The 26,237-nt window shown below is 35.1% G+C and overlaps 1 protein-coding gene across 20 annotated transcripts in view; it reads right to left on the bottom strand.

Moving 5' to 3' along the window:
• The window catches only part of RIMS2 (regulating synaptic membrane exocytosis 2), a 447,681-nt gene that overhangs the window by 382,169 nt on the left and 39,275 nt on the right, over positions 1–26,237 (bottom strand). For 5 of the 20 annotated variants that reach the window (XM_041412624.1, XM_041412610.1, XM_041412613.1 and 2 more), the window contains exons 2-3: positions 5,726–5,758; positions 5,234–5,320 (exon numbers count right to left, since the gene is read on the bottom strand). The exons of the other annotated variants lie outside the window; for them this stretch is intronic. In XM_041412624.1, the coding sequence (XP_041268558.1) occupies positions 5,234–5,320; positions 5,726–5,758 (120 nt within the window). The remainder of the gene's footprint in view (positions 1–5,233; positions 5,321–5,725; positions 5,759–26,237) is intronic. 20 annotated transcript variants of the gene reach the window in all.

The following is a 26,237-nucleotide window of genomic DNA, read 5'->3' as shown; positions in this document are numbered from 1 at the left end:
AGCCTGAAAATAAACAAAAATGTTTTCAGGAAAAGGGATAAAAATCACCATATTTTCAATATTTGGATACCTCTAAGCAGCAAACATTATAAACTTTCCTAAATCACTACTTAAAACCACTGAGCTCTCATATCTTGAATACTGTGACATTGATCGCTGTTAACTAAAAAATATCTAATCGGGCTTTTAAGAGGAGATCAGAAAACAATGATGACCAGAAGCAGTTCCTATCATAGAAGGAAAAACTCTGACTCTGCAGCTTAAAGGCATAACTGTATGAAATATAACAGACTGCATGGAACATAATAGAAATGCCTAAAGGTTATATATATTATAGATAAATTATATAACACAACACTAGCAATTCCCACTGAAAATATCAGGAAACTGTTTTATGACAAAAGGGTGACAATTTCTCCATACAGATAATTAAGATGAAGAATTCATTTTCACCAAGTTCTGAAACCAAAAATAAAAGTAGGTGTAAAACGGGACTGCAAATAACTGTGGCAAACAGATTCCTTATTGCCAGGGAATAAATCCAGCAGTATGCATGCAGCCACTGCCTAAGGAAGTCACTAAAATCCCTGTATCAGAACCACTCTACGCATACCCTTCTCCTTATGTGTGTTCTCAGGTACTCATGGCTGAACGCTGCCAATATACAATATTACAATAGTGGAATCTTCAGTGCCTTCTAGCATGGGAATTCCTTTATTGTGATTGGAGATTACACAACATTCCAAGATTCATGCAGAAGAAAGATATAAACCCCAAGTCAAACCCTTAGGCACAAGACCACCAAATGCTAATGAGGAACAACCTGAACATATCTTTTGCAAAATATATACCTTATAAATCTGAAGAAATAAAAACTGGTAGGCTGATTGTTAAGCATCAAAAACAGTTGCTTCAGGGGGCAGCTAAGTATTTCTACGCTTTAAGGATTAAAATATGGAAATATCTCAAACACTGCTGATAAAACTCATGATGAAGAACACATGTGCTGGAGGAAGAAGTATTCTTCATCAAGCCAAGATATGCAAGACCACTCTCAGTATTAGAGTGATCACAGAAACTGGGAGAGGTGCCTAACATCTGTGGGAAGGAAAATGTCACTTCCATCTTGAAAAAGCATAAGGATCTGCAGAACCACAGACTGGTCAGATTCATCTCAATTCCTGGGAAAGTGATGGCACAACTAATCCTGGGAACTATTTCTAGGAACATGAAATACAAAGCAGTGATCAGGAGTCAGCAGGCATTAACCAAGGGGAACTCATACTCCACCAATGTAATGACCTTCTACAATGAAATGATCAAAATAAGGGGAGAGCAGTGAGTATTGTCCATCTTATCTGCAATAAGGCTTTTCCCATTGTATCCCATAACATTCTCACAGAGCAGCTGATGAAGTACAGACTGGGTGAGCAGACTTTGAAGTAGACTGGGGCCTGGCTGAATGGCTGGGCCTAGGGCAGGGAGATCAGTGGCACAAAGTCCAGTTGGAGGCCAGTTCCCAGAGGTTTATCCCAGGGGTCATTATTGAGTCCAGTCCTGTTCAATCTCTTACTGATGTAGATGATGGGGCAGCAGGTACCTTCAGCCAGTTTGTGGATGACAGCAAACTGGGAGGAGTGGCTGATACACCAGAAGGTCATGGTGCCATCCAGAGGGATCTTAACAGGCTGGAGAAACAGGCTGACCAGGATCTCACCATGTTCAACAAAGCAAAATGCAAAGTCCTGCACCTGGGCAGGAAGCACAAGCAGCGGTGCACTGGGAACTGCCCAGCTGGAGAGCAGCTCTGCAGAAAAGGGCCTGGAAGTCCTGGTGCACACCAGGCTGAGCATGGGCAGCAGGCCTTGAGCAAAGGGAAGTGAATGGGCTGTATTAGGCAAACCTATTTTCTGCCTGATGAGGCAGAAGGAGGTGATCCTACCCTTCATTCAGCACTGGCAAAGCCGCACCTGGAGTTCTGTGCCCAGTTCCAGCCTCCCCAGTTAAAGAGAAACATGGACATACTGGAGACAGTCCAGAAAAAGGCCAAAAAGGGACTGAAGCTTCTTTCACATGAGGACAGTCAGAGAGTTTGACCTTTTTAGCCTGGAGTAGAAAAAGTTCAGGGAGGAGATCTTATCAATAAATACAAATACCTGAAGGAAAGAGAATGGATCCAGGCTCTTTTCAGCAGTGTCCAGTCACAGGATCAGAGGCAATAGGCACAAACTGAAGCACAGGAAGTTCCCTTTGAGCAGAGAGAAACACTTTTCATTCTAGGGGTGACCAAGGACTAGAACATGTATCTCTTACCCAGAGATTTTCTAGAGTCTTCATCCCTAGATACAGCCAAAATCCAGCTACACATAGTTTTAAACAATGACCCTAGGTGATCCAGCATGAGAAGAATGGTTGGGCAAGATGATCTCCAGAAGTCTCTTCCAACCTCAACCATTCTGTGATTTTGTGATACAGAACTCATGTCCAAGAGCATCAGACTAATCCTATCTCTGCCCATAAGCACACATGGTCAATGGTTCCATAAAAATACCTTTTCCAGAGCAAAAGTGAAATCTGTAACATGATACCTTGTTTTCAGACACTACTAACTCCTATTCTGCTATTACTCATCACATTTTGTCCTCCCCAGAGTCACTGTAAATAAGCTTTTTCATCAGCAAAGGTGGACAATCAGTATATCTCAAAGTTAGTCTCAGATACTGACAGTGGAAAATACCTCAATATGTATGAATAGTGGTAAAAATTTCTACAGACATTTATTCCCCTCCCCAGTGTCCCACAGTGCTCCCTGGTACAACACTCTTTTGCAAGCCATTAATGTCAGAAAAAAGAAATAAAATTTAAAAGCTGCACCATTAGTATTTCTGTTCAATTTTCTCCCTGAATGTTTACAATAATCATGAAAACAAATCCTGATAATTAACACATTAATGAAATTATCACGAATAAGCAGTGCTGGAAGACACTTTTAAAAGTCATTTAGTCCATTCTCTTGTTCCAGCACAGGACCAGCTACACTTGTGTCTCCTCTAACAGGAGACAAACCTGCTCCTTAAGATTTTCTCAGCTTCCAAACAAGCCCTGAACAAAGTATGCAAGCATTTTAAGTTTTCTTTCCATTAAAAAGTTCTCCCTACCAAGTTCAGTCCTCCCTTATGCAACTTAAGTTTACTCCTTTCAGCTTCACCATGAGATGAACATGGAAAAGTGATCATTTCCTTTCACTTGTCATCTCCTTCGTTCCCTGGGATTTTCTTTTTAGGAGGCTAAATTAACTCATGTGTTTGATTCTTTCCTAACACATACCATGGTTTTTAGTCACCTAATTATTCATTCCTATTACTCTCCACTAAATTACAACTGCTGCACATAATTTTTGAAGGGTGTGCTATTCCAGGTGAGACCTTACCAAAGCCTAGCAGTGGGAAAACTTCTTCACAGTGCTTCCTGGCTAGTGTCTGTACATTCCTGTGTGACATTAATCTCTTTCAGGACACTGGCTACAGCTCAACTTACATACTACTAGGGCTCCCTGATTCTCTGCCAAAGAACATTTCCCTACAATTTTTATGTGTCCTATGTCAACCACATTAACTAGCCCTACAGAACACCCCTTTGCATTTTTCCTTTTGAATAACATCATAACCATAGCTTGGGGTTTTCAGGATAATTTTTTAATATAATCTTGCCATAAGGTGTTAACACAAGACTGGGAGAAGTGTATCTAAAAATTCAGTGAGTATACTAATTAATTAATTTCTCAGTTGTATAATAAAAACACTGAACAAAACTGGTTCCCAAAGAGGTGACCATTTGAAAAGATCCTTCCATAATAACAGTAATCATTTATTAATATTTTTGTTAACTATTACTCATCTGTTTACACTGCCCATATAGAATTTTAAGTTTCTTGAAAGCCATATGCTTCATATGTACAACACTAGTGAGCAGAACAACTTTTGCTGTTAAGGAAACTGGGAATACTAAGTACTGAGGTGTTATGAACAAAATGTAATATTGCCACTATCTAATAATAACAAAAAAAAATCACTATTAATATGTACACAATTTTATAAGCAGTTAAGTGAGAATATCAGAAAGAGAGCTTAGAATAACACATTGCTTTACAGAATATCAATTTTATGTCCTATTTTTCCATTTTAATTAGTGAAATTTTTTCACCATGTATTCTCAAAAAACATCACAGCTTTCATGACCCACAAGTATGAAGATCCACTTTAATACATATACTAAAAAATAAACAAAAATTGATTCTGCCTGGAAAGTAATTAGCAAGTTATATGCATGCTTTAAACCAGTTATGCATGAGTTCAAAACCAAACATTTCTTTCATCACATGAACCTACAAGGCATAAACCTCTAGAAGAAAGAAGAGAGAGCAACTTAACTGTTTAAAGCTTAAATAACATCCAAAATACATTTTAGCAATTTGAAAATTTATAATAAATATTTTTAGTTTCTCTTTATTAAAGGAATATTTTCCTCTCCATGCTTTAAGTTCTACTCTAAGACTCAATGTCCTAGCTTTGCCAGTTTTTGTTAAAACTTGAGATTTTCAGATAGCAAAAAAAAAAATCATATAAAAGGTTCATAGATGAAATACTGGCTCCATCAAAGTCAAAACTTCCTGAACTTTGATTGACCCAAGATTTCACCTTATATCTGCTAAAGTTCTGAAACTTGACAGATATTCTAAAAGCATGAAAAAAATGACATGGTATTTTCCTGGTCCTTAGAAAGCTCTTCTGACATATTAGGTAGATTCATATAGCATTCTATGCATGACTCAGACCACGCATGTGCATAGACATGCTATAAATAATGCTACATGTCTTATCATTCCAGCTTCTCATGCACAGAAAACACTTCACCAGAAGTTTGATTATAAGGAACATTTGTCAAAGAAAAAAAAAAAAAGAAAAAGAAAAAAAAAAAACAAAAACACCACCAGATAGAGTAGTAGAAACTCCTTAAATTGCACTCTAATGCAATCATTTAAGTTACTGATAAGGAGAGTAAGACCTGATTTTCAGTTTTCCCTTTGCAAATGAGGGGTTGGAAAGCAAATCGTGCTCAGCTTGTAAAATGCCCTCACCTGCTTGTTCTAAAGGGGCAATTATTATAACATACTCTCCAGGATGTTCTAATGCTACACAGATGTTACTTAATCTACAGAGAGCAGCTTACTTACGTCTGGGGCTCCTTTTCATTTTGCTGTTTTTGCTGTGGTTGAAGAACGTTATTTACCAGCTCAGTGATCCCACTAAAGGGAAACCACCTGTTTGAACAAGCAAATAATGTGACTGAATAACCAATAAAACCACACTAGTTTAAATGTTTTCTTATCCAACGTTAGTAGAAATACACAGGCGGAAAAGCTAGAGCCAATGGGAATGTGAGCTGCAGAACTAAAGAACTAAGTCAGCCACTAAGGGTGAAAGGGAAGTAAAGTTCTACAAGTCACCAGTTCACAAGCAGGGAGCAAGAACCTACATCCAGCTAACATGTGGATGGAGTAAGAAGCTACAGGCAGCTCTCTTACAAGCCAGTCAGGAAGCAGATGACAAACTACCTGCAGCCTATCAGGTATCAGTGAAAGCTAATACCATCAAAGGTGCAGAGAGCAGAACATGGCAAAGGTAGAAAAGTCAAGCCTAGTGCATCTTGAAGATACTTTACTTACTGTGTCGGCTGTGGTTTTTGCTCTTCTTTGACCCTAAAAAGATAAGTTTGCACAACTGAGTGCAACATGTTGAAAACAACTACCCTGAACTAAAATCTGTATCAGATGGGAAGGGAAAAGTTCCTATTTTGAGTTAAAAGGATTTGCTTTAATATTTGTTGTATGCTTATATTAAGTTGCACTATGGGCTTATTTCCATTTAATTTTAAAAATGGGGAGTGCCAAGTATAGAAAAATTAATATGTAACTAAAAATTACATCAGTAATGTTCTTTACCTGACTTCCACATTTTTGCACATAATACCACATTAAAACATTTCCAGCAATACATTCAGCACAAATAGAAAGGAAGGTGCTTTGATTTTGTGAACTACAATCTCTTTCTTTTTTATTCACAACCAAATTGCCTGTCATAGTTCAAGGCGAATTTATAACATGTAAAATGCTATTTAAAATGCAATGTACTAAAATAATAGATTAAAGGAAAATCTGCATTGTATTTATTAAACTACAGCGATGTCAGGACCTGAAGACAACATAACTAAAAACTAAGGAAGGAAAGCTGAGGAATTTTACTCATAAGTGAACTTTATATGACTTGCTTAAAGAAATAACTGGATAATACATACAGTAGATCTGTTTAGTACTGATTAATAATTGTCCACTGTCTTAAGCAAAATATTCCATCTAAAATGCATGTTTTAACTTAAATGACCAAGCTGATATTCTATACCAAAGCTGTGCTGGTTTCAGTTGGAGTGCAGTTAATTTTGTTCACAGCAGCAGGTATGAGGCTGTGGTTTGACTTTGTGCTGAACACAGAGTTGATAATATTGAGATCTTTTTGCTATTGCTGAGCAAGGCTTACACAGAGCCAAGGCCTTTTCTGCTTCTCGTACTGCCACTCTGGTGAGGAAGATGGGAGGGCATGGGAGGTTGGGAGGAGACAGGGCCAGGACAGGTGACTCAAACTGACCAAAAGGATAGTCCAGACCATGTAGTATCATGCTCAGCAAATAAAGTTGGGGGAAGTAGGAGGAAGATGGGTGTGGGGACATGTGGAGTGATGGAATTCACCTTCCCAGGTAACTGTTACACCTGATGGGGCCCTGCTCTCCTGGAGGTGGCTGAACACCTCCCTGCCCATGGGAAACACTGAATTACTTCCATGTTTTGCTTTGCTTGTGTGAGTAGCTTCTACTTTCCTATTAAACTGTCTTTATTTCAACCCACAAGTTTTCTATCTTTTACTCTTCTAATTCTCTCCCTGTTCCTACTGATACTGAGGGAATGAGTGAACAACTGCCTGGGCCTCGTTTACTGACTGGGGTTAAACCATGACAAAACCCAGGAATAGAGACATTTACCCACAGGAATATTTACATTCTCCAATTGCAGGTATTGGTCTTAAATATCAAGTTAGGATCTACTTTCCCTATAGGCTCCAAAACCCAAAAAGGTTCCTATACAGATATTCTGAATGTCCATCTGCAGAGAATACTCTCACCTAACTAAATAGGAAGCACAGGCTCATCATTTTAAGTGGATGCTTGGTGTTGCACAGAAAAATAAAGCTCACCAAAATACCTCCATATCTCATCCACCATATGATATCACAGGAAATAACTCCATAAACAGGATTCAGTGACTACATAAGATTTAAATAAGTGGATAATGAGAAACACTAATATCTTTCCAAAACTGAGTACCGAAAGGGAAAACTGAATGTGCCACACAGTAAAATGTCCTCTAATATGGTTTTGCCTCTTCTGCACTTTAGAAATATATATAAAAAGCAACATTCCAGTACAAATAAATAAATAAATAAACAAGGCCCACAAAATCAAGCAAGTCAAAACAAGCAAAAAAGAAAAAAAAAAGTAAAAATAAAAATGTCACATGCCATTGCAATTCCACTCTACCATGCATCTTAATCATATTATTATCTTTAATCAAGATAGTCCACACTTATTTTTCAATGTAGAAAATTCAAAGCAGGAGAAAAGGGAGGGATGGGAAATCAAAGGGTGTCCATACTTAGATCCCCAACATTATGAGTCTTAAGGCTCTGTGGTGAGCTGTGAGGAGAAAACTCCTAGATAATAATTCAGAGCTCCTAAATTGCCTACACAGAAGTAGACACTGAAATGTGACCTCCCTGACAACTGAACATTTAAAACAGAATATATCACTAATCTATATATTCCTTTCCATACATGATTTCCAAACATTTGTACTCGACTCTTTTAAGTTATTATTTCATTGTGAATTGTTCTATTGAAGTAAACAAAGGAAATCGGAGCCCTTCACATAATCAGATTACATCAACATCTTTTCTTTGGATGGCGACCATGGTCAATAATTTTTCACATGTAGAACTGAGATCAAATTAGTGTAAGATCCTAAGTGTGTAGTTTGAAATTTTTGGTACATATTTTTTTAACAAGATCTAGCATATTACATTATAGTATATATATGGTGGCTTCAATTGCAGTTGCAAGCCCTTGGTATTTTTGAAAATCTTACAATCAATTTTTAGTTTTCCACCATCAAATAAAACACATTGTCCATTACCAGATGTGTTGAAAACCTGCATCTAAAATTAATTTCTCAGCATTTTACAGAAACACTACAGGATATGATATAAGCTTACAATTCAAAATATCTCCTTTATAAATTAACCTTTTTGCCTCCTAGAATTCTGTCTCATTCACTATCCACTTTCCAACACTGCAGTTATATGAGGACAAGAGCTTCCATTATTATATAACAGTGACGCATTCCTCGAGCACTCTCCATACATCCTTCAGTCCCTGGATTAGGAAATTATCTTCCTTGACTTTATAATGAACACAGAAGACAAACTACAATTTGAAAAGAAATTATTGAGAAATATATTGAAGTAATAGATTCTACCGTATGATTTTAAATTAATATTAACCTTGTGGATCAACAGGCCTGAACCCTTCAGGTGCACAGCCACATATTTATCTTTCAAGGTCAGAGAATGGATACAGATTCTGGATCTAAATCCAAAAAACACTGACTAATTTCTGCTTCTTTTTTTCCAAAAGACTTCATTCAGATGAAATTACAAGATGTAGCAACTGATAGAAATAATTATATATTAGATGAAATGCACTCTATGTATTTTTAGCATTGCTGTGGTTTAAATATCTTTTTCTAGACAGAAAAGGACGAAAGAGACTCCAGATAACTTGAACCCTGTCTACATGTACACATAGAGTTGTATTTCCTTTGGTTACAAGAGCTGCTTTGTGTTTCACTGGATTGTGTACTCCCATATTTATGCATTGCTTTCTACCCTCCTTTCAAAAATCAGCAACAAACAATTGCTTCAAAGAAGTGTCTTGCCAGGTCAGCAAACCCCCAAACTTCCATCTTCTCAACAGACCAACTGAAATACCTCAAGCACAATAACTACATTCTGCTCCTTCCAGCTACCTGGCTTCATTTAACCTTCCTCTGTCTTTTCAGCTCTATCCACTCAGAACTCTACCAAGAACAGTGCCAGTTCTCATTATTCACTAGAAACAAATTCTGATCTAAAAACACCGTAATGTTTCTGATAATGTGTCTGATCGACAGTAACTGAGACAATGTATTCTAACAGTGCAGAATACTAAGTATTTTACCACCTAGTCTAAAACATTAGAGGAGTTTGAAAATTTTGTCACAACTTTTTTTTTTTAAATGCTCACAACTCCATACACTACTCCACTTGAAAACAAGCCAGGATTTTTCTACTTGCCAACAATAAAGAATTTTTACACCTAGCACTTTGTTAAGGGGAACCTCTGCCCTTTGAAACATACACAGCACCATCACTCTTGTGTTCCTCTGCAAGTCTACACAGTCCAAGTGCCAGACCCCTTTGATCTTTTCCAGTAGCTGGAATCATTAAGCTAAATCTCAAGCCTCAGTGAACAGTTTTTGATGTCAGGTCCTCTCTGTGTACTAAAAATTTCCTGAAAGATTAAGGCTATTCCCACTGGCACAGGGAATGAATATGAGAACAGAACAGAACAGAAGAGGGAAGAGAACAAGAAAAATGGAAACAGGAAACTAAGTAATTAAAACATCAATATAAAAATTATTATTATCCCTTTAAACTCCTAATACTTTTCTATTTTTCAATCTACTGCCACCAGTAAAAGCTTCTCTCTAAAATCTACTATGTCAAAACCATAAAATATTTTTTTCCAAATGGTGCTTTGGAGACAGGTAAACTAACAAGTACTCTGTTATCAGAGCTCATCTCTATTTTCACATACTTGGATGGATAGCCACAAACACAGAACTCAGGTGTCTCAATCTATGAAAATGACCCTTAAAACAGACTCTACACCTCCTAGATATCTGTGTCATTTCTTTCGAGGTGATGTTTGGGGAATCCAGATTTTTGAATCAGCCATCCTTGGCAGGGATAAATATCATAATATCGACCTCTAACCCAGTAATACTCGCAAGATTCACAACTTGCCATCCATGGACCTACAAGCACAAGGAGATCAAATCCACAGGAGTAAACTGGGTCCACCCACTGTCTCCTAGAAACACTTAGTTGAGCATATAGTATATAATACACTATATCACTTTCATTTAAAAATGCTACAGGTCAGTAATTTCAGTTTTTTGCTTAATAATAGTCTATGTTTTCCGTATTTCATAACCAACTCAGTGGAGCAGAATGGACCAGGATGGAAGTTTTTTCTAGCCCTTTTGTTGAAATTGAGAAGATTGGAAAAGCAAGTCAATCTTTTGCTGGGAACTCATCCATGAAAAAAAAATCTAAATATATATTTTATTATTACTATTAATGCTGTAATGTTGCTGGTATCAATTTAATGAAGCTGCTGGTGCTTCTAGAGTTGTTATTTTTATTAAATATATTGCCCAGGAAATCCAGAGAGTAGGACACTTTTATGAAATGTTTAAGTTTAGAGAATGTAGATCCTCATGACAAAGCAGGATATATGTGCAGTAGTCTCAATGAGCAATGCATGTTACACTAAACTTGATTAAGAACCAATATAAGATTAAATATTAATGCACCAAACTATCTAGTTTTCCTAAAGCAAATCATACAGGAAGGATGAGGGACAGTCTCAGATCTATAAAAAGAATTGTCACATTTTGCTTCCTCTGCAGATACCATACTGACATTGACCTCCAGCTTTGTTCACTATAAAGAAATAGAAATAGTTGAGAGAAGACAGCAGCAAATAATATTGTCTCAAACCCAGATTTATATTATACACAATAAAAATCTGTAAAGCTGCTATTTTTCAAATAAAAACAGCAGCATGAATGGCAACTAGTTCATAACCAGTTGTGTTATAAGGCGAATTAAACTGAATACTATTCTCAGGATTAGTATTTTTCCTTCTTTGCATTCCAGACCCCACTCACCCAGAGGACAGTACAGAGATGCAGCTTTCCCAAGAGTCAAGGTGCCAACATCTTTGAAGTGTTCTCTCTCTCTTCAATAACTGTCCACAATTGTAAGCAGATTTTAAATATTCCAGAATTACTTCATAGTTAGCAAATTTCTTTTCAATGCAGAACTAGTGAAAAGATTTTAATGAAGGTGTGTAACTAGCTTTCTCTGGAATTTATATATTCCCATTGTCATAGTATATGAATATAATAATCTCTAAAAGTATTTACCATTGGCAATATTTCTTAATTTAGAACAATTTCCTCCCCTGGAACTTATCCCTTGAAAATGGCACTGAAAATAAAATAGATTTAAAGAAATAATGATAAAATTCTAACTTCTTTTCCCTCTTGCTTCCCTATGCCTTCAATTATTTCTGTCCAAAAAAGTGCATTCCATGCATAACTTTATCCAAATCACTGTGGAGATACCCATTCCCTCATTTTAATTGTGCTGAAAAGGAGAGATCATCAGCTCCAGCAAAATTCAGAGATTTCCACCACCCTGTCTTAGAATGCAAGGTCCATTAATCCATTTTCCTAGATTGTCTGCTGTGGACTCTTTCTTTTTTTTTTCCTAAACCTTCATAGCAGTATTTCAATTATATGCCCTGCACCAAATGAACCAAAAAAAAAAAAAAAAAGGATTAGTTGCAGTGACTGCAGTGACTAAACTCACACTTTGGAAGTCAAGACATGACACAAGCACAGTATATAACTTTGCCTGCATCCACTCTTGACAAAACAGGGGAGTTAACGCAGACATATATTCAAATACAACCAGCTATTTTCTTGAGAAGGCATCTCTACAGATTAATTACATTAAATTATGTAAGTACGTTTAACTCCAAGAAAGGAGGTCAAATATAAATCCATGCCAATTACATAACCGTAAAATACTTTATATTACTGAATTGATTCTTTGCATTGATTACCCTATTGATGCTGCAAGAACATACACACAATAACATGCAGTTTAACTATTTTGATCAAACTTAAAGTCTTTAATTTATATTACTGTTCCAAGTGTTTTATTAATTTAGAGAGTATAAACAGATGAATTGAGCAGGATCATATTTTGGACAACAAAGTAATGTCTTGAGGAATATTTTCCTGAAGATATATGCAGGTAATTTTACTGTAATTTTGTTCTGTTTGTAACAAACATACCAGTAGTTTCCAAAAAAGCACTTCTGCAATCAGTAGCTGAGTGGTAATTGGATATTTGATATAAGTGAACAAGTAGGTGGAGAAGTTGGGTATTTGGGCTAGAAACAATAGCTGGTACACAGAAAAAAATTTAAAACCTAACTAAATCCAAGTTTTAGAGGTCAAACATTCCTTGAAGTCCAAATGACAAACAACCAGAAGGCACCATACATACTTTACAGATAAGCACCAAGATATGCATGCCACTGTATAATAGTCTAAGCTGAAGGAGCTCCCTGAGTGAGCCTCAGATGAACATCATCCATAAACATAAAAAGTTCTGCGAGATAAAGCTTACTCTGACATTTAGATGTTAATTAGAAATGGGATGGTTTAATCTAAGGTTCCAAACAAACAAGTTGCAAAGTGATATTTTGATGTTAATATTTTTATTAAAAATCTAATAAAATGTGGTTCACTGTGACCAAAACCACTGCTCAACAGTCCTGTACTTTTAACTCCAAAACTGAAGAAATGACAGTATGTTGTGATTATTTCAGAATCAGCAAAATAAATCAGATTCTGCTTATCTTAGGATAAGAACTCCTCAGGGCAGAAATGTTTGTACCATTTATTTCTGGGATAGGAAATGGAGACACTGTGTTCTACAAATGAAAGCTCCCTCGTTTCTCACATGTCATAACTCATCCAGACTTCTTCCTTGCTATTTGTTATGGTGTTCACAGTAAAATGATAAAAATGAGTGTCAAACTCGCCAATCAGCACATGAGAAAGTTATTATAGTACAACTATAATAATAAATAAGTACTACAATGAACAGTAGCCATTATGTTATATACAGTTATACATACACTGTATGTATATATAGTATATACATATACTGTATATAACATATACATATGTTATATACATTTCCAATAATTAATTTGCCAATCAATGCTCTCCTTTGGAGGTTATACAAAATTGCAAGCAGGAGGCTTAGACCAGGGAGGTGATATTAAAAGGTCTATGGGTTTGTCCAAACATACCACACAGTTTAAAATGGGCTACTGCAGCTTTTTCCTATATGTTTAGTAAGGAAAAAAGGAAAAACCAAAGATTTTGGTTATGACAGAATAAGTGGGAATTTCTAAGACAGAATTTGAAAGCCCTCAGCATTATAATTTGTTGCTCAGTTGCAGCAGGCCAGCTGCTTCCCACACAGGCATCATGTGTCTGCTGAGGGAATGAGGCATGTACAAAAAATTTGGAAAAACAAAAATTATAAAGTAATAAATAACAGAAAGCCTTGGATCACACAAAGTTGTCAAAGAGGGACAGCAACCAAAAAGCAGTATAAACAATCTTAACAAAGGAATTATATTGGGTGAAGTTGTATCTTTCAATCCTAAAATTTGAGAAGGTTTTTCCAGATTGTTAAGTTAGTAATATTTTTTAATTAGGAGTTCCACATGTTTGCTTTTTTCTGGGTAAAGTAACCAGTATCAGTTGTTCATCTCTAGCATCATATATAATAGCTGCAAGATTGGACCAGCAAACTTGTAACACATAAAGCCAAAAATTAGCCTGTATTAGAAATGCAGAAAGAACAAAACAAAGATCAAATTAATGCATATGAAGGATGTAAAGGGCAGCAGACAAAAAAAGCACACAAGTTTAAGGAATCCTTGAACCATAGTAAATATTTCTTTAAAAGTAGTTTACCTGTTCAGTTTCTATTAGCTCATTTAAAGAGCAGATAATGTTGCATCATTCTTCACTATAATGAATTTCCAAATCCATTTCAAGGACATGAGATACAAGTAAATACCTCCTTGAATCCAATCAGTTTGTTCTGTCACTAGACCCCTTTTCAGACAAAAAAGGGCAACGTTCCCACAAATAACTTTCAATTTCTGTCAAAAGTTCAACTTTGAGACAACAGTCACTGTCCTGCTGTGTGTTTGGTCACACTAATGTCTCCCTCACACAACCTGAAAATCCCTGACTTCTCTCTGACCTCAGTGCTCCTATTTTATACAGGCAGAAACACCTCACATGGGAGCCTGACACTTGTTCACAGCCTCTAGGTAAGCAGCAACTGCCTTCACTCAGGATGTTTTAGCTTATTGAGTTTTAAGCACGTGCATATTTCAATTCATTGAAGGGAAATAGTTTTATTTGGATTTAACTTTTTTCTCCATTTACATTTAGTAAATGTTACTCTCCTAAGTCCTGCAGATATGTGGATATTTCAGGCAGATTACTCACAGAGAATGAAAGAAATCAATCTGACACAGCAGGCATCAAATCTGAAAAAAATGTTGGACTTTCCTCTAATTTTCCAAGAAGGAATAGAGACATAGTTGTCCAATTGTCACATAACATTTGTTATTAGATGCATTTTCTGTAATTATGAAGACCTCGTAGCAAGGCTTGGGTGAGATTTGCATTGAAAAAATGTTGAAGTTACAGATATCTCTACAACCCAAACTCTAGCAAAGATTAATTGTTGACAGCTAGCATTCATTTGACTGTATCTATTTTCAAAAAGTCAGGTTTCTCCAAAGAGGTGCTGGAATAGCACTTAGGTCTGCCACATATTTTGTGTCAAGAGGAAAAAAAAATATTATGTGTAATCTTTTACACATATTTTGGGTATAGAGGGAAAAAAAAATTTTACATTCTTTCCTACAGGATGTGTGAAATGTACCACAATAACTGCATTACAGTGAGCCATATTTTACTTCTGGAAATAAGGATGACTGTAAGAAGGTGACTGTGAATTGTATAGTCTTTTTCATGACCAAAATGCAAACATTTCCCACTATCATAGTAGTAACACATGCATAAATACATCCAAATGGAACATGCACGTGTAACAGATGACTCAAACTTTAGTAAATCTATAATCTCCAAACACAGTTTTACCAGAGTGAACTTCAGTAATTGATAATCAAATACTAAATAAGGTTTTGTCCCACAACAGTTTGAGTGTTTTCTTAGAAAACACTCAAAAAAGGCTTAAATATTTTAAATTAAAATTTTAATCAAAAGGATTTTTAAGGGATATTTATTTCAGTGTCTGGGTCACAACTTTCTTTATGTAATGCAATTTTTGTTAATTCTGTATTGGAAAGATGAGACTTCATTTTTTACTTCTGCTTCAAAATGTTTTGCAATTAACTGAAATTCTCAAGGAATTCATAAAATGAAGCAGATAGCCTAATTTTAAAATTGATACAAAAGCTAGGATATTGAAATCAAACACACTAGCACCTTTTTAGAATGTTAGTTGAATTCTAATGTAACTAAAGTTTCATTTTAGAACAAACCATTAAAAAAGAAATTTCTCCTAAGGGTTTTGAGTTGCTTTTGGATTGGATTTTTACTTTTTCAACAGTAGATGGCATTCCAAGCATCTCCTGCAGAAAGTGCTTTCATAGATGCTTGTTCTGTCACCAGCTGCTCTGAAATATGCAACCCTGGGCTCAGATGCTAGCAGGTGAATTAAAAAAACAATTTTAACTCTGTAATTAATTTTAAATGCACTGGTAATTACTTTGAACTTGATATGTTACTTTGCCTGTTAAATAGCAATTTTATAATATTATTATCTCTAAGATACCCACCAGCTGAAAATCACAAACACTAGAGCTTAAAAACTACACAGCAGACAATAAGCTAGTATTTCTCAGACTGTGATATTTAACTGTGTGAAATGGATTCAAATTTCTTCCAGAGTTCGGGCAATCCTAGAGAAGAGTTTTGCAAAGGATACAACAGGAACAGAAATAAAAAATATCATTAATTTGTTAATGTTCTATTCCAAACCACCCTTACAAAGAGTCCCTTTTTGGAGCAGACTTTGTCCTGCAGCCCCTCCACACACGAAGCTCTGGATCACTATTGCATAATAAAAAGGGTGTTGGCAGGACAAGTGCTTCAGCTGTAAGGCTGGATTACTAAATGGCTTGAAAAATTCAAGTTCCCTCCCAAAAAAGAAACACAATATAACTTCTGCTACAAAAGAAGAGGTTAGATTCTAAGATTTAAACAAGTGAAAACCCAGGAAAATAAAAATGAGCAAGAAATACAACAGTAATGCATACAAATTTAATGACAATACTTTCAAATAGTCTATTTATCAAGAAATCATTCATTTTTTCTGATTTGGTGTTGTTGTTCACATAAATCTTGAGAGTTAGAAATATTATTATAAATATATTTCATTTAATATTTTATTAAGGAATCATGTCTATGTTATTACCTTATTCTATTATATAGTCCATATAATAATATAGAAGCTATCATACATTATTAACTATGATGCTGGTGATGGTATTATGATGATAATATCATTATATTATGATGTTATCATAGTATTATTAAGACTATTTTTGTGAGAATAAAACATAAAATACTGGGGTTTTTCCTGAGAATATATTTAGTTGAATAAAAATATAAATGGGAATACTTGCAGATAGCATTGTATTCTCTATTCACATATAAACATAATTTATATTTCATATCTGGAAGTCACAGCAAATTACTGTGATATAGTCTTATCTATCTGTGATGTAATATCTCTGACCACATGAGATACTTGAAGCAAATGCAATGCCCAGTTTACATGATACTGAGAGAAAGCATGAGTGGTTTTCTTTAAAAACAGATGTTGTCTGGTGATTCATTTGCTGCATACAAAAGTTAGAAAAATAAATAGAATATTATTATAAACTGTCTGCATGGCTCGTTATAGCAACACAGTTTTTCAAATAGATTTTATGTCACAAATAACCCTCTAAGCAGAAGCTTAAAAGCATTTAAATGACCTGCTATAAAAATTAATTAAAATATTTTCTTTCCATCTAAGCTGTAAGGGCTCCTGATCAAAATTATCTTGCCTTTGCTGAAAATGCTAAATTTTAGTTTTAAAAGCTAAAACTATACTAATCATTAAACTATATTAATTATTTTTATTAATTCACATTAGGTCCTACCATATATGATCCTCTGTAGTGGCCAGTGGTTGAATCTGAGACATTTCCACATTGAAGGAGTTGTGGATTTACTCAGCCTATGAAAATCTTGTGGTTTTGGGCCCACTGGGTTTGACATTCCAGATTATAATGCAGGATGATGAATCAGACTGTTCTAAATTTCAAGGCTGTGATGACATTATAAATTTATTTTTGCTTTGGCTGTCAATTTCCTTCTAGTGTCTTTTTACAGTTTATTTAGAAAGTTGGTTTGTTAACCAATGAAAAAAACCCTTAAATTTCACTTCTGCCTGCATCATAGAATTAAGAATGAAATGAGAATCTGATCTGTGTAACTTTTCCCATTTCTCAGTGAAAACAAAACATCTATTTTCTAAACAGGCTCCAGGAAAGAGCCCTGGATTCCAAAAATGTGAGATCACAAACAAATAAAAATGGTACTACTATTTACTAAATTCCATGTTTATTTAAGCTTCTTTAACTGGCTTTCATAGGGCAACTACTCAGACATTATTAGAACTATTCCTTTGAGCAAAATATCTAGCCTCTGAAGTTGTACATAAATTACAGTTCAGATCAATAGAAGTTGTTGTGACATTTCTTTTTCTTCTTATTCTGATCCAAAAAGTATATCCCAGTGGTTCCTGAAAGTAGTACATTCATTTCAATAAATGTCAAAATTCTCACCCAGAATGATGAAAAGATTGATTGAGTGATCACTTTTAACATAGATTCTGAAATCAAATACAGTATCCCTGAATTTGTAACAATTTTACCATTTTCTGTCTAACTTTTTTTTTATATTTTTACTAAGATTAACTTTCCTAGTCAGGCTGCAAAAAAATCTTCAAACAATCTTCGAGACACAAACTCAAGTGCTGGTATCCTCTAAACCTTTTTACCAAAGCTAATGGAAATTTTAAGTGTACAATTAAACATTATACACTACTTAAGAACACTGAGACACAAACTCAAGTGCTGGTAACCTCTAAACTTTTACCAAAACTAATGGAAATTTTAAGTGTACAATTAAACATTATACACTACTTAAGAACACAGTCTTCCCTCAAAATTTACCATTTGATGTTGACTCAATACCTGAACTTCCTGAAAGGATGCAATGCCATTTGCATGACATTATAAAGTAGAATCTGAAATTTTCCCCATTTGTTTTCTGTTCCCTGGGAATAAATTTACTAACAGATTAAGAACTCAGAATGCTCTCCCTGACACACATCTTACTTGAAAAGCTCATTACTCCTTTGTAAGAGTGATCAGTCTGGGATTCCAGAAACTTGGGACTGGCTACAATGAGTTCATAGCAGGGGGAAGGCAGGGATAGAAAAAATAAACTTCAGATCTCAAATTCCTCCTTCAGCAAAACTACACGTGTACTAGAGGCATTAACAGAATGCTACCTGTAGAAATAGTTATTTTGTGAACATCATTATTCCTAAACATATGTTATTCAAACTCTTACCTAAACAGAAGTTCTAAGTGTTTAATAAGGGAATCCTGCATAGCAGCTTTGAGTGATCTTTTACCTCCCAAATCTTTATTGTAATGCAGACACTCATTGTTCTCATTCCAAGTTAATTGCAAACATTCATTCACGTCTGTTTGCAATTAGAGTACATTTAAAATTCATAGAACCGCCATTCATAAAGATTCATCAACATATTCATATAGCAAATATAAATAAAAATTAGTAAACACAAAGTGACATCAAAACCAGCTCAGATAATAGTTCTGTGATTTAAAATGTAGCACATGCTAAACACCCTTGAAAAACTCACAAGTTAACAGATTCTGCAGAGCTACAACACCAGTATCAATTTCCAGCTGGGAGTATGAAACTAAATTTTGTAAATTCAGTATTTTTTATACCTATACTAGTAGTATAAATAAGACGTAAAGGCAATTTATAGAAAACAAGTTTAAAAGTGATTCTCAGGTTCACAAATTAGTACATTTCTATGCTGCTGTTTTGTAACAAAAATACTCACCCCTTTCTTCTGAGGAAAGAAGTGCATGCATTTTTGTTTAAAGAAAACGTATTTCTTAGTTAAAACCTACCCAAAAGCAACAAAAGGAGTAGGCTTTTCAAAACTGCAGAAATTAATGATGAAAGGATGCGATTACTATGTGTCAGAATGGTTATTCTCATTAGTCACTGTCTACCCCAAGCACAAGTTCAAGGCACTAAGTTGCGAGATGCAAATGAGAAAACAGTACATTAAATAGCTGAATGTCTAATAAAACTCAGACCTTCTTCTTTCTACCTTCTCTGAATCTCCCAAACTGCAACTTAAGCTCAAAACTTCTTGTCCCATCATCTACTCAGGCCATGAAAAACAGCAGCCTTTCATTTCTTTGAAATATTGAAGTTCCCCTCAGTCTGTCCCAAAGCTTATCTTAAGTGTTTAGCTCTTCTCATGGCCTGTTTTCTAGGGATCTCACCTGGACTACTGTCAACTTACCCACTGCTATTTTGAGCTGCAATTTTGAAAACCAAACTCATTTTAGCTGGGCATTTAGTGGTGTTCATTATTGCCTAACAGTTGTGTAGGACATTGTAATGTTTATGCAACCTATGATAGCAAGTATCCTTTCCATAACCACATGTGCAATTAAAGTCCATTTTCAGTAAAAGAGGAAGTTTAGAACCTAGACACTGCACTTGGGAATAGACACATAATCAGTAGCTAACTTCAATTTCAATGTATGATTACATGTAACTATAGTACTTACTGAATAATGCCCCTTTTGAATATCATTCAGTAACTTTACACCATATCTCTGTTTTCTAAAAATCATTTATAACTTCTCTAACATGCTTGTAAGTGCACTTTATTTCATCATTCTGAACATTAATGGATGTGCTTGACAACTTTAGCAAAGTTTCATTTGGTAAATCTTTGTTTAGACAGAAAATCATCTATATATAGGAAATAAAACTTTCTGGTTCATTACTCATGGGTAAATATTATTATTCTACAGTAGTTTTCTCTGTATCACCTGTCCTGGATTACTTAGGAATATGTTTTTCAAGAAGATATTAAAGCCTTCCTGAAGACACGCTATCTATTACCACTTCTCTGTCTACAGAAGCTGATATCTGTTGCAGAATTAAATTAGATTTTTCTGGCATGATTTGTTCTTGATAAATCCACATTGACTACTATTAATTTATTTCTCATCTTCTAGATGCTTGAAAGAACTTTGCTTATTTCTTTCCCCTGGTTTTCTTGGAATTTCAGTAGACTGATTCACTGCTAATCCTTGGCTTTTCTTCCACTCACACCACCCCAATTTTCTAAAGGGGGATTCTGTTCTTACTGTTTTCTAGTCTTATATAAGAGCATATTCAAAAAAGTGATTCCATCAGATTTTCTGAACTCTTAAAATAGCTTACAATAAAATCCACAGGACCACAATAATCAGTAATTTTATCCTTTGTGACTTACAAATAAATTTAAAGCCACAATTTTAGAGACAATCTTAGCATCTCAATTAAACTACTACTTCAGCCAATGGAAAACTACTTTCTAAAGCCCTGTCTATTCACATCCCTTGATCTGAATAAAGATGTTAATAGAAGGAAGATCTTGACCTTCTAGAATAAGACAAAGTATAGAATATCTGCAACCACTTCTGAAATTTTTCTCATTCCCATTGCTGAAAAAAGGCAATGGTCCTGTGTAGGTACCATGTGCTCCCTCTGAAAACAATCATATTAACCAATGAAAAAAATGTAAAACTGATTAACACTTTTGGGCAACACTGTCTTGGAAAGCACAGTGGTTTCATATTGTTGCATATGATCCCTACTCACCAACGACAGAGCAGGCAGATGTATCATAACCCTGTGAGGCCTGTCTGTGGCACTGCTTGCCTGCATCAAACATTCCAGATTTCCTTTAACTTATCTGGTCTATTCCCTCCAGATCTCAGTATTCTTAGTCACAGTTGAACTCTTACTTGAAAAGCCAGCCCTGATGGAGAATAGAAAATGCAGCGATAGGGATATGCTTGTCACAGGTGCAGGAACAACACATTTTTAAACTGATAGTCTCTTTTTTTTTCATATAGTTAATAATACACTTTTTTTTTCCCCTTTAAAAGAGACATAAACTCTAAGAAAGACAAAGGCAGCTAAGCTGAATCCCAAAATTCACAGTGTACACAATTCAAAAATTTACTTAAACCTTTCTTTCCAAACCATGTACAGCAAAACAGGGGTGAAAAGTGACAAATAACATTAAAGAGTTCAGAAAAGACAGGCAAGAGTGACATGAGAATTGGGTAAATGTGAGACCTGAGTTCAGAATTTTTTAACCTTATTGGAAAATTGATAAAGGCATTGTTTTCATTTCAGTCTTGTCAATTTGTATGTTCAGTGGAGACACAGGCACTTTAACAGGCATTTTGACTGTGAAGTTGTTTCATTTTCTCTTTGGCACTGTAGCCCCTCTACCATGCAAAGTGTGCACATATCAGTTTGTAGCCAAGCCCATTATGAGTGAACCAAGCTGTTACCTTGACTCAGGAAAAGCAGCTATGGATGAGAAGACAATGCAGGTTGGTCTGCATGGTGAATACAAGACCCAGCTGGCTTGGAAGCCTGGGCTTGTATCCTAACATATAGAACAGAATAGGATTGATATAAACTGAAATATCTGTTCTCAAGGAAGAGATATTTTGAAGAAAGAGGGGGGAGATTAGAACTAAAATGCAAATTTTTAACACTTAAGTTTTGTAAATATTGAAACATTTTACTCATAATAATAGTGAAACTTAAGTCAATATTGATTGTATTTCAAAATATGTTCTATTTCAATCTCACATTCTTGAGCTTGATGCAATTGCTCAAAGAGATTGATCACATATGTGATGCAACCAGGTCTTAATGGTCCCTCATCTGATTTTAAAATCTACTTAACCACTCTTTCCTTTCTTACTATGAACTCAGAAAATTTCCTCTGTGGGATTTCAAACATGCAGCCTTTTTCAATTGATCACGCCCTCTCATATAAGTCATATATGTCACCATCTATGTCCTAATGACAAATTAACAGCCGTCTAACTGAAAAGTGAGACATATTTGAAATGAACAGTATGTGAGTACTATTCACAGCTACTTAAACATTTTGAGGGTAAAAAACATGCATTGAAAATAAAATAAAGATTGCATTCTATGCATGAGGCATATTTTATGTTAATACAATACCACCACCACAAAATTTAAATCTATTTCAAATGTATACTATATAGATATTTTAAATTTCAATTAATAACATTATGTAAAATTATATGGGAGTTTATGTGTCCATTTTTCTCAAGAACTATCCAAACAAATCTCTGTAGTTTGCATAGCTAAAACTATGAGAGTCCCTTTTTAGTTTGCTTAAAATTGTTTCAACATCTCTGATAGCTGTAATGCAAACAATGCCCTTCCCAAATAAATGCAATATTATCTCACTGCCTGCACTGATTAAAAAGCAGTAGCACTGCACAAAAGGAAGGGCTACATTTAATAAGACTATAAAAATACAAAATTACTGAACTTCAGAAGGAGAAATTAACAAATTCTTCCAAATTATGAGAAAAGGTATCTTTTTACTTTCTGGAGAACTTGTATACAGTGTCTTCTATTGCAGCTCAAAGAAGAAACCATACCTGGTTAGCATATTGCTGTAGATAATGAACCTGACTCCTGCAAATATAAGCACTCTAGACTGACCTATAAAAAGCACATAAAATTACTACCTAATTAATTACACATAATGTTTCTCACTGCTAATACAATAATAGTGCTGAATAACACTGATTTGCAAAATGTTCTTAGAACAGAAAACAGTGCTAGAAGTACTCTGCCATCTTCCACAGTTCTCAGAAGGAAATAGCAAGCTCTTTTGATTTCAATAAAAAGACATTCTATAAATAAAATGTATTTATATCTTTGCAAATAAGCAGAAGAGCTGCACTGATCATGGTTTTAGAAATCTTGCTTAATTTTTCTAAGATGTTTCAAAGCTCAGCTTAGCATCTGGATGTGCTGATTTTTATCACTTTTATAGTGATAACAGGGTTCCACTACTAAAAGAAGATCACCTCAGGAAGGAAGTACAGCTGGTGCAAGCTGAACAAAAAGTAAATGGGCACAAGAGACCACTTTCTGTATCTCTATTTTGTTGGACATATATATCATCAAACTGTTAAATCAGTCAATTTAGTCAATCAGAATTCAGAATTCTCTTGGAATTCCTCCTGACAATGGCTTACCATACAGCACCTACAGCAGTTTTCTCCTTTCTTAGTTTGCTAGGAAAGTTTGCTATTCATCTTTAATTGTGCCAGTATTTATCAGCTGCCATTATCATTACCTACCTCACCACTGTAATCCAAAATTCATCAGGAAGAAGCTATCAGCCATTGTCACGTTCCCTTTAACATTTTTCCACCATAAGCACTGTGGCCTACTTTTCTACTCTCTGCATTGATTTTTAAGAGAAGAGAACATCGAGTGGGACATTTCAATTCTTATGTTCAAAATGCTCAGCAGCTTGTGTCCAACATGTCCAAGATAAAGATCATGGTCAGCAATTTCCCTCCTCAGACATTATAATGCTTTTAGTCTATATGAATGGAGACAGAACTTTCCGACAGCAATCATCCACTCCTGAACCATCCTGTCTTTTGTTATAGGCACAAAGTGCACTGATCTCACCTCTTCTAATATGAGTACAAAGAAATATATGTATTTTAAAAAACCCCTCCATGTTATAACAAACCCCACTAACTGCACATGAAATTCCTCCCCCAGGGAGAGAATGTGAGAGAACAAACCAAATGTAACAGATGTTAGTCATATCATTTAATGCATGACTGAAAGACTAAAGATATATGTTGATGAGGACAGCATAAGAACCTCTGCAGAACATAATGGGATTAGCACTTCAGTATATATTGCTAAAATGAGGGAACAGTATAACATAAAAAACAAAGCAGAATCTCTTTTTCACATTTAATTAAATTGAAAACTACAGAATGACCAACAAATGCACATCAGAACTTCTAATTTGCTATAAAGCTTGTCAAAACCCCAGAAGCCTATAATTCAAAATGAACATTAAATCTGCCACAGATGACCACACCACAACACTGTGGTCAAACTTACTGACACTAATAACACCCTTTGTCTTTTGTTGTTCCTGTGTACAGTTTCACGATGTAAATGGGTAGACTTCTTCATAAACATTATCTAGATTAGTTCCTAAAACCACAAGTGAATGCTAAATTCCTATAATTATTGTATCATTAGTTACAGATATCATTACAGCAGGTCAAAAAAAAAAAAAAAAGGAATTTGTTCTGTACATCACTAACAGTAGCTTTGAAAAAGCTATAATTAAAAAAAAATTAAAAGCTATGTCTAAAACCCTGTAAAATAATTATATTTATTGGCAGTTACTTAAAAACCTCAGAGCTCAACATGAACATACATAAAGGGAGTGCATAAATTTTAAATGTCTGTAATATACTTAAAAATATTTTTTAATGCTAGCCATTTTCCTAAATATTAGTTGAGGTTAAGAGAATTATTAAAGCAAGTGGTCAACTAGCGATTAAAAAATATATATATGATGTCAAACATCCCTGTGGAATAGCTGCAGTAGTCTTGCCTGTTATGAAACTTCAAGTAGACAGGAAATGTAAGCTATTTTCTATAAAATGGGCCAGAATAGTAGCATCTGTGATGACACTGTTATAATTCATGTATTCTATCTAAAAATGCCACCTCTGTGATAACTCCACAAAAATATATTCTGGTTAGAATGTCAATGACCACTTAAAATTTATATAACTCTTTAAATACAAATCAATTTTGGATACTGCAAGTCCTTTCTGAAACAAACAAAACACAAATTATCATTCATTCCCCAGGAAAGAAGGGCAAATTCCCTGTAATCATTCCTGGAAGGAATTCTACCCCAGGATTACTAGTCTTGTATACAATTGATAGCTTAGAGATTTTAAGCACTCAGAGACAAAAATCTTAACTGCAAGAGCCTTAGACTTTCCAGGTTTCTCATTTAAAAATAACAGCATTATTTTATACATGTCTGGATTTTTTTTCTCCATCAGGGACGTATCCATGTGCTGTGGCCACAATACATAGGTATCAGGCAAGAAAATCCACAAGTCTTACACAAGGCAAGGCTAAACCAGCCTTCAAGAAACAGAGTTAGAGTTCCAACAAAAAGTATTATTTCTCTGCATAATGATATAACATGGAGGCCACAGGCAACTCCTTTCCTCCAGTAATATGCTGAAGTCCATATACAGCAAAAGACTTCAAATATATAGGAAAATCCCTAACTTCACACAAGTGTCTGAAGAGACAAGGACTAATAGCAACATTTAGCAATTACTGTGCTGCACTCTTATTAGACCTAAAAAGTACCCCAAGAAGACTAAATTATGCACTAAGTACAATTAAGGAAGATAAGTATCCTCAAAACATAATGCAGACACCCTAAATCTGACAAATAAGCTTTACAGATCCAGCCAGCAAAAAGATAAGGACACTATCCTTCAGAATTTCAGTCTTTTCCATGAATTTGGGTGCCTGACTGAAGCCTCTCCACATGTATGAACTTTTAAATTATGTGCAATAGTACCACAGATTATCTTTTCACAGAATATTCTTGTAGAAGTCAATATTTAACTGAACAAATTCATTTGTTTTATAAATATGATATTGATCCTTTCGCTAATAGCTTCTCTGGCCAGAAATAAAATTAATGGGATAGAAATCCAGATTGTTTTGCCCTCTCAGATGAAGTCTGTACCTGTAGGACTACAGAGCTTGCTTTCCTGTCAGCCTCTGCATTTTC

Source organism: Onychostruthus taczanowskii, unplaced genomic scaffold (genome assembly GCF_017590055.1).
Source record: "Onychostruthus taczanowskii isolate IOZ18803 unplaced genomic scaffold, ASM1759005v1 scaffold4, whole genome shotgun sequence".
NCBI classification, from domain to species: Eukaryota; Metazoa; Chordata; class Aves; order Passeriformes; family Passeridae; genus Onychostruthus; species Onychostruthus taczanowskii.
Note: the sequence above shows the minus strand (reverse complement) of the source record. Positions and strands in the feature narration are given on the sequence as shown.